This window comes from Rhea pennata, chromosome 8 (assembly GCF_028389875.1).
Source record: "Rhea pennata isolate bPtePen1 chromosome 8, bPtePen1.pri, whole genome shotgun sequence".
In the NCBI taxonomy this organism is placed as follows: Eukaryota; Metazoa; Chordata; class Aves; order Rheiformes; family Rheidae; genus Rhea; species Rhea pennata.
The window spans coordinates 18,957,371-18,970,437 of NC_084670.1; the positions used below are offsets into that span (position 1 = coordinate 18,957,371).

At 38.7% G+C, this 13,067-nt stretch overlaps 1 protein-coding gene across 1 annotated transcript in view; it reads right to left on the minus strand.

Moving 5' to 3' along the window:
- TGFBR3 (transforming growth factor beta receptor 3) overlaps window positions 1–13,067 on the minus strand; it is a 126,598-nt gene that overhangs the window by 104,310 nt on the left and 9,221 nt on the right. Inside the window, exon 2 of the mRNA XM_062581355.1 lies at window positions 7,020–7,194. Coding sequence (XP_062437339.1) covers window positions 7,020–7,080 — 61 coding nt within the window. The 5' untranslated portion in view covers window positions 7,081–7,194. The remainder of the gene's footprint in view (window positions 1–7,019; window positions 7,195–13,067) is intronic.

Below are 13,067 nucleotides of genomic sequence, written 5' to 3' on the forward strand. Positions count from 1 at the left end.
TTCCTTTTACTCTGTCATTAGCTACAGAACATGAAATTATTTTTCTTCTTTGAAAAGTAATATATTTGGTCCCTATATTTTCTATATACTACATGTAACCAAAACCACTTGTGGTAAAACAACACTGTTGATGCATGCAAATCTACTTCAGCAGAAAAGCTTATCAAAGAAAAAAGGCTTGCAGAAATTCAACTCGCATGAAAAATACAAGTGGCATTTTTCTTCCTAATAGCAGATGCTCCATTTCTTGTTGAGACGCTTACAATTGCATTCACGACTGTTGGGTTTTGCGGTACTATGGCACTTAGCCTAATTCTTCCTGTCCTGTGGCAACAGATAAACTGTGCTGCTTTATGCTTGCACACGCCCTGAATAGTACTAAGGCTCTGCAGGATGCTAGCAGTACATCACAAATTGTCTCAGAAACAATATATACACACAGTTACAAAAAGAGAACTTTCAGAAAATTCATGGAGACCAACCTACTGACAGGATCAAACAGATCAAATGGCAGAACTCCTATTATTACCGGTCAAAAGTAATATCCAAGCACAGAATAAAGTTATCCATCTCGAGAGACAAGGTTCAAAATATCCATAAGCTGAATCATCTAAAGCCATCTGAGAAAATTTTAATGAGAGAATAATTTTAACACAGATAAAGTTTGTTTTGTTTTGTTTTTTAAAAAAGGGTAAATACATCCTAGTTTGAAGATAATTTTTCTTAGGTATGTCCCAGAGCAACTACCACCACACTCTGCAGACCTGTGGGTTCAGAAAACTTCTGTGCCTCTTCTTGAGATTAGACAAGATAAAACATCCTGATTTTTAATTAAGTAGGTATGTCCTTTTTATTTTTTCTTAGTTATAGAGAGATTTTTAAGATAAATGAAAAAAAGGAAAAGAGGCCCAGAAAGGCTTAATAAGAGCCTGCAGTAGATAAAGCATTTAAAAAAAAATCTAAAAACAAAATCTAATTCCTACAAAAAACAAAGAATTATTTTCAGCATATTTATAAAGTAATTAGGTGATACTCAGAATTTGTCAAAGATCTGTTTCTCTTAAAATTTTTAAATAAATTTTCTTAGAAAAAAAGGTTCAATGTTATTCACTGTACTGTGTTATGATTTTCTACAAAATCTTTTTCATCATTTGATTATTTCCTTCCAGAGATACTCAGTAATGCTGCTGTTTGCCTGCATCTGTACCATACAAGGACAGCTTTATGGGCCTGATGTTTCTTAGAATTCCTTTGGCATCATCCAGAGTCAGTTTTACTCAAAGAACCAGACTTTCGTGTTTACTCATAAATGCTCCGCTTCAGCAAAGCGCTTAGAAGTATGCTTAGCTCTTTTGCTGAATCAGGACCTACAACCCCACATCCTACTGCTCCACGTAGGCACAGGACTTTGCTGAAACTCAACTGTTTATAGTTTCAGAGTCTTGCTGATAAAGGAAAAATGCAGTCTGCCGAGTTCAAGCAATTCTAACTTTGTGATACACTTTCTCTACACCCCTAAATTTCACATAAAGCTTTCCAGAATTTGTGTGTGCATGCGTGTGTGTGTGTGTGTGTGTGTGTGTGTGTGTTTCTGGAAGATTAAAATGCCATTTATATATAAACCACACAAAAATGATACAGGATCTAACTCAGTTAGTTAGCTGTGAGACAAATAGTTTGGTTTTTTTTTTAATTATAGTCTTCAGAACTAGATCACCAAACAGTAGTGCCTATTATGCTGAAATTGGTGCAAACGTTGATTCCGAGGATATACAGATTTAGTATAACTTCTCAGTTGTGATCAGTTTTCTATTTCAGTATCTCATTTTAAACCATCATTTAATGCTCGAAAAGTGTTGCTTTAAAAAGATTAAGTTTTCCTACATCTTTTAGCTTCATAAGGTTTTCTCACCAAGCTCTCTAATATGAAGTTACTAATTCATCACTTCCTTCCCTAGCAGGGGACATCTGATGTTAAGATATCTCAAATTACCATCAGGATATTAGCTGAATTTTTAAAAATGAAAACAATTTCCACCATTAAAAGCTAGTCAGATGTTTGTAATCACTGTTTCTCAGAAACTGAGAACACAACAAGCTCTGGTTCAAAGAGCATGGCTGTTCCCTTGGAGCCCCTACACGAGGGACCCCCACCTCCCCAGGCTTTCTGGGCTAAGATGTGGCAGTCACAGAAGACCACAGCAGGGACAACAACAGACTGGCTGCAAGAATGAAGGGAAGAAAGAGGGAAGTAAAAAGTAAAAATCTTTGTATCTCCAAAAGTTAAAGCCAGTCTGTGCTTTACTTCAGCTCTAATAATTCAAGAGCTGAACTCTGTCCCTTGGTTCTCCTCTTCTAACCACAATTTAAACAAACAAAAACTTCCACACCTCTAGCAATAAATACTTTGAGGAAAAATAAAACCTACAGTTTAATTACATCTGGGAAATAACCAGTAAACACTGTTTAAAACGGAAGGAAATCTGTGTGACTGACTCCCAGCATATTCTTTTTTATCCTTAGAGCATGTCCTTCACCTTGCAGTAGAAGGACTTTCTATTATACTTTGGAGGATCCTATATTGCTTTTGGAAACAGTGTTCAAGGCCAAGGGAAGTTTCTCTTTAAAAAATGATGTCATGTTATGGCCTGTTTCTTCCTATTGTTACACTCATTAATACGGCACCCATCACTGCCGTATCTGGAGGGCACAGATCCAAGAGACACATCAGTATACAAGCAAACAGCTTTACTGAAAATGAAGGACTCATGCTCTAAACAGCACAAGATTACTTAGGAGCAATTAATTAAAAAAAAAAAAAAAAAAAAAAGAGGAAAGCAAGCCAGGGTAACAAAACAATTCAGGGAATAATAAAAAGAAAGCCATAAGGACAAACCTAATGTAACCAGATGAACAGTCTTCTGTAATGGGGAACTTACTGGTTTAATTCTTCGACATGCCTACTTAAAATTCAATTCTCATAGTCTCTCCATCATCCTGACCAACTGTGAAACTATCACAGAGTGAGGGGTGTCTACAAGGTGGCAAAAAGCAACCCCAGCTCCCGGGGGGCTGAGGGAAAGGCACGGCATAGCTGCGCGCACAGATTTTGGTTGGTATCAGATGCCATGGCAGCACCTGCCCCAGAAGCCTGGTATGAAACCCCTGGCTGCTCAGGTTGCATCACCCTGCTGTTACATCAGAAATGAAATTCCTTCTTCCCTGCTGAATAGTAAAGCAGGAAAGAAAAAAGAAAAGAGGTGTCCAAAGTGGTTTAAAAAAAAAAAAAAAAAAAAAGTGTCCCGTTCCTTCACAGAAATAACCTATTCTGAAGATTTGGCCCTCAGGGTCTACAGCAGGTATTCATTTCAGTTCTCCTCTAGGACACTTTACCATGCCCCCAACTGCACACATTTGCCAACAATTAGAAGAAATGGGTTCCAGCCTTTGATTTAAGCTACATTAGGACAGAGTATTTTTGCTCCCAAGACTACAAAGCCAGACTTGCTTATGAGGTTACCCAAGGCCGTAGTGCGGTACAGTTCTAAGTGTAGATGGAGTTCTTATGCTGGGCTGCCAGATCTTAGCTTAAGCCCACTTCAAAAATGTAATTCTTTCAGACAAGCAGGTAGTTTGCCAGCAAATCTCTTCTCCCTCCTGTCTCAGACTTTCCATGAGGGAGAAAAATGTCAGAGTAATCCAGGTTTTTCTTGCAGTCTTTTTCTATGCAATTGAAACAGCATAAATATGAGCTTAAAAAAAAATCTGCATACAAGCTAGAAATAAATCAGATTTAGATAAGCATCTGGATACAGCCAAACAGTAAGAGGAGGTAGAGAAATAGACCGATATTCTTTGAAATTTATACAGACCAGTTTCAATGCAGAGTTAGTAATGTGTACATCCTCAAACCTGTTAGCCAGGAAATGAAAAACATGCATATTCAAACCTGAGCTATAAAGACTGCATCTTTGTGGACCACAACATCTAACTTCATTTTTAGAGAGATATTAACACATTAATACCTTAAAAAGCAAGAATGGAAAGGAAAGAAAAAATCCTCAGAGATTCTGTCCAGAAGTGTCACATTCCACATGTATCTGAAAAGACAACAACACTGAAGATACTGGAAAGTCAGCAAGAAAACCTGGAGTAATAGCAGCAGTGTCAATGTAGGGCTGACTTAACAAAAGAAAGGTGGGCTCTCTCCTGCAGCAGCCTCGCTGGCTGGAAAAAGACTTAATGTATAAAAATCATCACCCCAGGGAGGTGGCATGCTGCCCCCTGCCTCCCCCAGGCTTCACCACAGGCACGCACAGATTTTATTTATAATTCTGAGTTTTATTTGTACTGTGGGGAGTACTTGGATGTTAATGGTTCAAGCCTGAAAAAGCGAGCGCACTGTGCGCTGGAGATGAGAAGCCAGCCTGCAGCACCCTGGCCACCGCGCTGTCAGCGGCTCAGCTGTCAGCCGCACAGCAGACTCATTCAGCTTATGCAACGGGAACATCCTGCTCACTCCCACCTAAATGTCACCTATAACCGCAAACCCCTTGCATTTAGTTCTGTGACTGTAAAGCATAATTATTGTTTGGGTTAATGTGTAACTTAACAGAAAACCTTTGCAAAAAACTATTTAAATAACCTTCGTAGAGCTCTCCTTCCTAGCTGTATCTGTTTGCTCAAGATATCTCTCTCCCCTTACCACAGTCCATGAGCTCCTATTGCTCACATCTCACTGCTCAGTGATCAGGATACTCTGCAAAGGACATGAAAGCTAGGTGTTCTCATTAAGAATTTAGGGCAAAAAGAAAAAGCAGGACAGGCATCGCTAGAAACTGAAGCACTTCATCTCCTCCTAACTGACTTTTACCATTTTCTCTCCCTTTTGCTCTCTTCTTCTGGTGCAGATGGTGGGATGGAGCAATCTAAAAGAGGAATAGCTTTGAAGGTAGCCCTGCTCTGAGCAAGGGGCTGGATTAGATGACCTCCAGAGGTCCCTTCCAGCCTAAATCATATTTATGAATAAGCATCTGAGCAAATCTGAGCCCACACAGATGTTTGAGAGTTTGCTCCAAGAGCAGCTACCAACAGAGAAAAAAGACACAGAACTGAAAAATGAGAAGGAAAAAAAAATCCACACAAATTTCAGAAACAGACATGTTAAGGTTTCTGAACATTGAATATCTTTCTAGCAGCGGTGCTACATTTCATAACACTTTCTAGAAATAAAATTTTTAATTAAAGTTGGCCTTAGGAGGCAAGTTGACTTGCCTGCTCAACAACAGCCTCAAGAACAAAATGTAACTGCAACCAATTGAAAAACAATTCTGATTTATCACACTGGCACTTTTTCTGAAGTGATTTTTATGAATTTAGAACGATTAAGACTTGCTCTAAGTAATCCTTCTTCTAAGCCAACACGAGCATTCATATTCTCAGCTCAAGCTCCAGACACTCAGACACACCCTGTATTGCTGAAAGTTCAAGCTATTGCAAAACCTTAGCATCAAATACTATTAAATAATCAAAGTTACTAATGTTGGATGGATGCCTTCAGGAGGTCAGCCCCAGAGAATGTCCCGCAAGGTTTGAGGGCTTGAAACAACATAATTTTCCATGTTGATGATGAAAGCAAGCCAGATTGTAACATATTTAATTGCTCAGTCACGTCTCTTCCAAAGCTGGTCATCTTTTCCACAATGAGAACATCTCAGATTTAAGCAAGACATCTGTCCACTTTTCCCACTACCTCATTTTGCCTGACTGTGTGTGCACTTGGCCTCTTCTCCAATGACCCATGATGTACGCAAGCTGGACACAGAAGTTGCTACCCCTCGGAACCAAAGGAAAACTTTGACAAAGTAAGCATATGCAAAAATTCACTGAATCTGTGCATCTCTTGAAGAAACTATAATATAAGCTAGGTACGTGCAGTCTACAGATCTTTCATTTCTCTTTAGCATAATGTGTTGCTGCAACACATTGTTGTAAAAATATGTATACAGGAAAAAAAGTGGGACACATATCAACCCTATAAATGAGAATGCACCTTCCTAACTTATGAGCATTAACACAATTATCATTGATAGCTAACTTTAAAATAGACTAGACAACGATTAGAAATGACATGGGAAAGGTTTATCCCACTAAGGGAAAAAGGATGATCTCAGTGACCTATTAAGAGCCCTTCCACACTTATTTTTCCAGTGATTTTTTTTCAGAAAAAAAAATGATTAGAAATTTAATTCCAGATTAGAGACCTGCAAGGCAGCACTAAGCAGAGATACAACATCTGCGCAGCCCAACTCTGCAGAGATCCCCTAGCTCAGGTTCTGAAGCAACAACAGAACAACTGTTGTTAGATTGTAGTATGTGTTATCATAGAATCATAGAACCAGTAAGGTTGGAAGGGACCTCTGGAGATCATCTAGTCCAACCTCCCTGCTCACCAGGGTCCCCAGTTATGTATATGTATATAATATTGTATATGTATATGTGTGTATATATATATGTGTATATACAATGTAGTACGTGTAGTATGCACTGTGCTAGTGAACGTAATTACATTCACCAGCACAACCTGGCATTCATGCAAGTAAGTCTAGTCTCTCAACACGGCTAATAGCTTGGCCTCACCCTCATGCTGACACATCTACCTTTCCATTTCCAAAGGTTTTTGTGGTACCCCTCCTCTTTAACGTATGAGCCATGCAATTATATTTTTTGTTTTCTTTGTGTGTTTTCAAGATAAATCACAAAGAAGATTACTGCTAATACTGCTAACACTGCTATTCTTTTAAGATTTTAAAGGGGACAACAGGCACAAGAAAACTTACAGAAACACCATCGTTTTTTACAACACCGTATCAAAAATCATAATTACAATTTTATATTTTGGTTTCCTAAAAACTTCAGTTGACCTACATTTTTCCAGCATGAACAATCATTATTGTATGTGTTCAGAATTACTGATCAAAAATTTACACTGAATACACGATTTACATAATGCTACCTACCTGCAGCTGCTAGACACAAAATCATCAAAGCAAACACTGGAGTCGCACAACTTGAAGACATTTTTGCAAACACTGTCTTCTGAAATCCACTCCCTTTGTAGCTCTTCACGTAGATTCACTTCCTTTGAAAACTGTGGTATATGTTTTGAAATCAAATCTTCCAATTTTTAATTGCCTAAAGAAAAAAGTAAAAATATATTTTAATATGAATATATCTTACAGGGATGTTTCTGGCTGTCTAAAATTATCTCTTGCACCAAGAGAAATAGAATTCTTTAAGGAATATTACAGAAGCGCATTTAATAACATGAAACATCCTAGATAACAATAGCTTAGTATTCTTTTCCTCCTGTATTTCAGCACTCTTTTGCAGCCGTTGCTCTTTCATATTACTCATTGTGCAAGTTGTGATCTGCTTGGAAGTGAAATCCCAGAGTCCTTTCTCATAACAAATAGTGAAGTCCTACAGAAGCCTCGAGCAGACCCTATGGGCTCAGACAAACTTATTTTTAAGTATTCAGACATTCCCTAGGTAACTTAAACATTTGTTTATTTTTCAAATGTGCTCTAGTTGCTTTACAGGCAACATAATAAGCCTGACACATCACTTCTCAGTATCACAAATTCTGAAAACTTCTTAACACCAGATATAAAGTTGTTGAGAATCTTTAAGAAATTTCAAGACTTGATATATCAAGTCAGTGAAGCACCTTAAATGTGCTATACAAATAACTGACAATGCTTGAAAACATTAAGAATTCTAATGCCAAAAGGTCTGACAGATTTCTGAGGGGAAACACTCAATAACCCCCCCCTTTTTTTTAAGCTACTATCAGCCATCTAGCTGCCTAGAATATGGACTGCATAGGTGAGGAATCAGAATGCTGGTATCATAATCAAACAAAAATCTGATCTATTTTACTTCATGATCAGCCTTCAGGAGCAGATGACATACGGCCCTCAGCAACCACTAACGCTCACCACAGAGCGCAAGCTACTGCAGACAACGATCGCAGGGCTAAGGGATGGAAAAACGCTGAGGCAGGATCACATTTAAACACTGACAAGATTAATATCATTTAAAAAAATACCTGCTGACATTTAAAAGAGTCTGAAATACAAAGACAAAAACAGGGCTAGACTCTATCACACAACGCATTCTTGCTCTGGATGATCAGACATCTACACAAGGGAAATTTGCACCAAGACCAGCACCTGAAAACACTTGTGGACAGCATGCCTGCTGCTAAGAAGGAAACACCACAAACTCCTTGGCAGATTTTCTCCAAGCATTACTCTGCAGCGACAGCACTATGCTCTCAGAGTGAGTGGCCGCTGCTCACCAGGTTATAAGGTGCCAGTGCCAAGTCCGAGACCTTCGTGTGGACTTAAGCTGAGGCGTCAAACAGATCTTTCACCCAATGCTCAGCTCCTCCAACTGGTGTTGGTGGTGCCCCAGATCCCACCTGCACACGAGAGGAACATTTCTTCCCACAAGCTGCACTCTCTAGACTGCCAGGAGCACCAGCGCAGCTATCCACCCCAACACCATACTTCTACAGGAGAGCTGCTTGATACTACAGAAATACACAGGGCAAGAAGGGAGCCAAATATCCATCATAACACCAGGTTTCACATAGTCCACTTTCAAGTTCAACATCCCATGTCAGAAGCACATTTCTTTGCATTTGCTATATGCTTTTAGTACATAGTAATTGAGGCTGCAGTTCCACTATTGGTACTCTCCTCCTGCTTTCCTCCTTCTCTCCCATGGCTTAGAAACATTGCCTAGACAACCACAGTGAACAGGGAAAGCCCCTGGAGAAATTATAGCTCTGGTAATTCTACTTACCAATCATTATTTTTTATCTGCTGGCCCTCAGCATGGGGAAATGAGTTTGTTGTTGGCTCTGAAGAGGGACATATACCTCTTTGCACTGTGTAAATGAAATCTGGGTATCTTGTTATCTGATATTCACAAAGTGATGTATGGTTAGAGATCCCAAAGTAGAGATTCCTTTCCATTAGAATTAGATTACGTGAAACTACCACTATCTGTGAAAATACTTAGTTATAATAACCTAGAAACTCAACCTCACAAAATAAGAATCTCTGAAATTATCCAGGGACATTTAAAATATTCTTAGCTGCTAAAACCAAATTGCATTTTTATTTTTCCACACATTTTGCTTTTTAAAGTGGGCCCTGAACTTACAAGTAGATACTAAGTCACTTAAGAAAAGATTTTTCATTCAATGAGTGTGTGTATATATATGTCATTCATATGCCAACCTGTATGCTTTTGCTCATTGCCACTTAAAACATTTCTGTTACTGAGACTGAATATCAGTCATTTGCAAGACAGCTTCTCTGGCACATATATGTTATTTTTTCACTGTTTGCTAGGACTGATGCATTTAAAAATGTTAAGACAGCAACACTAGATCACACAATACACATCTGAAGTTGCACACTGCAATGCATTTCTGTCATCAATGGCAAGACAAATTATATGCAGACTCATAAAGGAGCAACAGTCCTCCTTAAAACCCTGAACTTGGATTTACCGAAAGATTTCTTCTGTAACATTTCACAGAAGAGGTTCCTCTTCAAGGAAAAAAAAAAAAAAAGACTACTACATTAAAGGATGAAAACACCACACACGTACTCAATGCTGGAGACAGCTCAAAACAGGAAAACCTCAGAAAATGATGACTTCCTTGGACAATTTACAAGGTTTGTAAAAATTATTCATCCCAAACCTACGGAAGCATTCAATGAGCTCCTAGGTATCTCTTTCACTCCTCCTCTAAGATTATGTAGCTAAACTCTAAAACTCATGAGGGATCCTGAACTTTTTCATAAATTAAAGCCAACCTTATTTTATTAAACAGAAATAATAAACCGTTGACAAGAATGTTGGACAATCCTTTAACACAGAAGTTTTGAACACGAAGCTCCAAATCAAACAGGTTTAATGCCAAAAAGGCAAGCCATAAAGAATTCATGACAGATTGAACATCATTTGAGAAATCAAACATGAACTAGAATCCTTTGTTACTATTTCTCTACACGAAAAGAAAACTGAATCTACACAGTGAGAGTATTTTGTTGCTAACTCAACTTTTAAATGCGGCTATAAATACAAATGAACTACAGTAAATCATAACGTCTCTAGCCAATGCTAGCTATGAAAGATCATCATAACTTGCTGCAAGATGCCATATGTGCAAACAGGCAATGAATAAGCACTCTGAAACTTGAATTACTGATGCATAACCATTTCATGAACAACAATGAACAAAGAGAAACCAGAAAAAGAGCAACCAGAACACATACACACAATATACTAAATAGGGAAATACAAGACATCACTTGGATTGCTCTTTCATGAGCACAAATCTCTCTTTCTTCAGCAAGATTTTTATAAGGCACAGAGCTGTGCAGAAATAGGAAGCAACAGGGAAAGAACTGGAGATAAAGCTATGCTGCAGGTAACAGCTGTGCATCCTCTTCTATACTGACCATCCTTTAAGCATGTACATGAAACTGCAGTGTTTTGAATCAACTTTGATTTGGGGAAGCAGATTTAAAAAGCTGAGAGAACATACACACACTCCCATCTCCAGGTAAAAGAAATGAGTGATTCTACTTCTACTACAAGGCACTGATGTATTATACAAACAAGGTATAACCTGGAGTAGAGGGCATACGATGCAGAAGCCCTAGGCTCCCATTCCGATTCCGCCAGCTGACAAAAAGCTGAACACTGGAGACTCAGAGAGCTCCTTCTAATTTGCATTTAAGGAAGGGGCTCACTTGCTGGCAGATGAGCGTTCGCAGACTCAAAAACGAAAAGGACAGCAAATTCCAGATCTTTAAAAGTGAAAGGATAACAAACCGACGGTGAGTTTCAGGAATTTAGGATGGGCTATCCCCACACTCCCAGCTACACAGATCTCTGAAACGAAGCAATTCAAGTCAAAAAAGCAATGTGATCAAAAATTAATCTAAGAATAAACTACCAAACACATAATTTGCTAGTATTCTAGAAAACCTGATCATCCTCACTTGTGACTGAAAAGGTTCTCAGCAGCTAGGTCACCAGCTTAACAGAGGGTATCTAAAAGCAACAAAGATACTCTTCAGGGGAAGAACATAAGGCATCAATTTGCCTGTGTATGTTTGATACTCAGGTGCTGTCTTTTTCCATTTGTTTTCTGGAATGAAGAGGAGGTAGGTGTCTACATCAATGGCCCTAAGTCTTTTGGAAATTAGCTACAAAGATGCTGTTATCTAATCATTTGACAGTACCAGAAAGAAGGAAATAAGAAAATAGGTGAGGAAGGTTCAACTCTGGTGCAAAACATGCCAAAACATGTTTCAGTGTGAAAACTAATGTCATCTGCATACCAAGATAAGTTCAGGAAGCCCACAGAATAGTAGGATATTTTCTCTAAAATAAGAGAATGGTGTAAAAGGATCAGGAACCTAAATTATTTATCCACAAATAAACACAATCGTTAGAAATTTCTGTCGAGTCTCAAGTTGGCTAAGAAAATCATCTTCTCCTTTGGGTAGCTACTTTTGCGACTGAGGTCATAAAAGAGCACGTTAAAAGTAAAACCAAAAAATCCCTAGGAGGAAGGCAAGATGACATGAGAGTCTTCAGATTAGTAAACATACCGTTTAATCCGAATGTTTTATACTACAAGCTATAAGAAAAGCTAGATAGAACATGAGCATCTACAGCTGGAGTCACTGAAGAGTCTTAGTCAGAGGAAGTCTGGTGGCATCATTTTCACTGAAGTTTGTTGCAGTAAAGGCCACTAGTCCTGACAAAAATGAGGGCCTAAAAACCACCTAAGAACTTGCTTCAGTGAGAAGTATCATTTTATAGAACAATTAGGACAGAGTGCACCACCTAAGCACATCCAGAAAAACCTTAATGCCAGATTTTAGTAGGTTTAGAAGACTTGGGGAGCAGGGAGGGTGTAAATATGAAGTACACAATGGCAGTGAAAAGAGGGGCAGGAAGTCTGACATTCTTTTCTAAGTAGGAACATTTAATGTCCATGTGCATTTTGATACACAAGGCTTTGCTACAAACAAGGGAAAAACATGCCACTTTTGCAGAACCCTGGGACATATCAAATGTCCTGTTAGCAAGGCCAGCTACAGACAGCTCTTACAACTGCTTTACGGAGCATTTATTATTTTATAGCTTAACTCTTCAGTAGTATTTAAAAGAACCTGGCTCTGTCAGAGTCAGCAGCAGTAAGCACAAAACACAGGTCCCTTCACTGCACTGCTGTCATTTCTCTACCTTTTGTTTGCTGAAGTCCTTTATTTTATTTTTTTTTTCCTTTTTAAAAAACTGCTGTCCACTTTCCTTGGACCTGCAGTCTTTTGAGGGTTTTTTTAAAGCTATCTTTTGAACTAAAAAGTCACTTTTAATACTGCAATACAATCAAAGAATTCAGAGGTTGAAGCATGCTGCTTCCTCTTAAAAACATATTCCGTATCTTCTCACTAAGGATTTCCCGGTCCTCACTGACAGAAGCTAGCAGCAGCTAACGCTCTGTAGTCCATGGATGGCTTGTTACTAAGAAAACAGATTCTGTGCCCAGTTGTGGCACTGGCAGAATGGCATCCTTTCCTCTGCCTGCTTGCCATCCCTCAAAATGAGGGCAGCGAGAGCAACTCTGCTTTCAAAGTGCCTGAAGAGCTAAAAATGAAAATGACTAAATAAAAGCCCTGCAATATTATTACAATTAGGCATCATCTGCACAACATTTGAGCACCTTTTTATTCAGTCGGCTTCCGTACTTCTAGCTAAATAACTATTACATAGTAGTCCTCCTGGGATCAGTAGTCTCTTTACATTTAGTTTTTACCCACTTTTCTGCTCCTGGTAAATTTTTTTTTTTTTTTTTTTTTTTTGCCTACTTTTTCCTCACTTCCTTGTAAGGCCCAATCTGACAATAAATATGCCTGCAGGAGGCCACAACCACAAGCTTTGGGGCGTTTTCATTTCCTATTATGGGC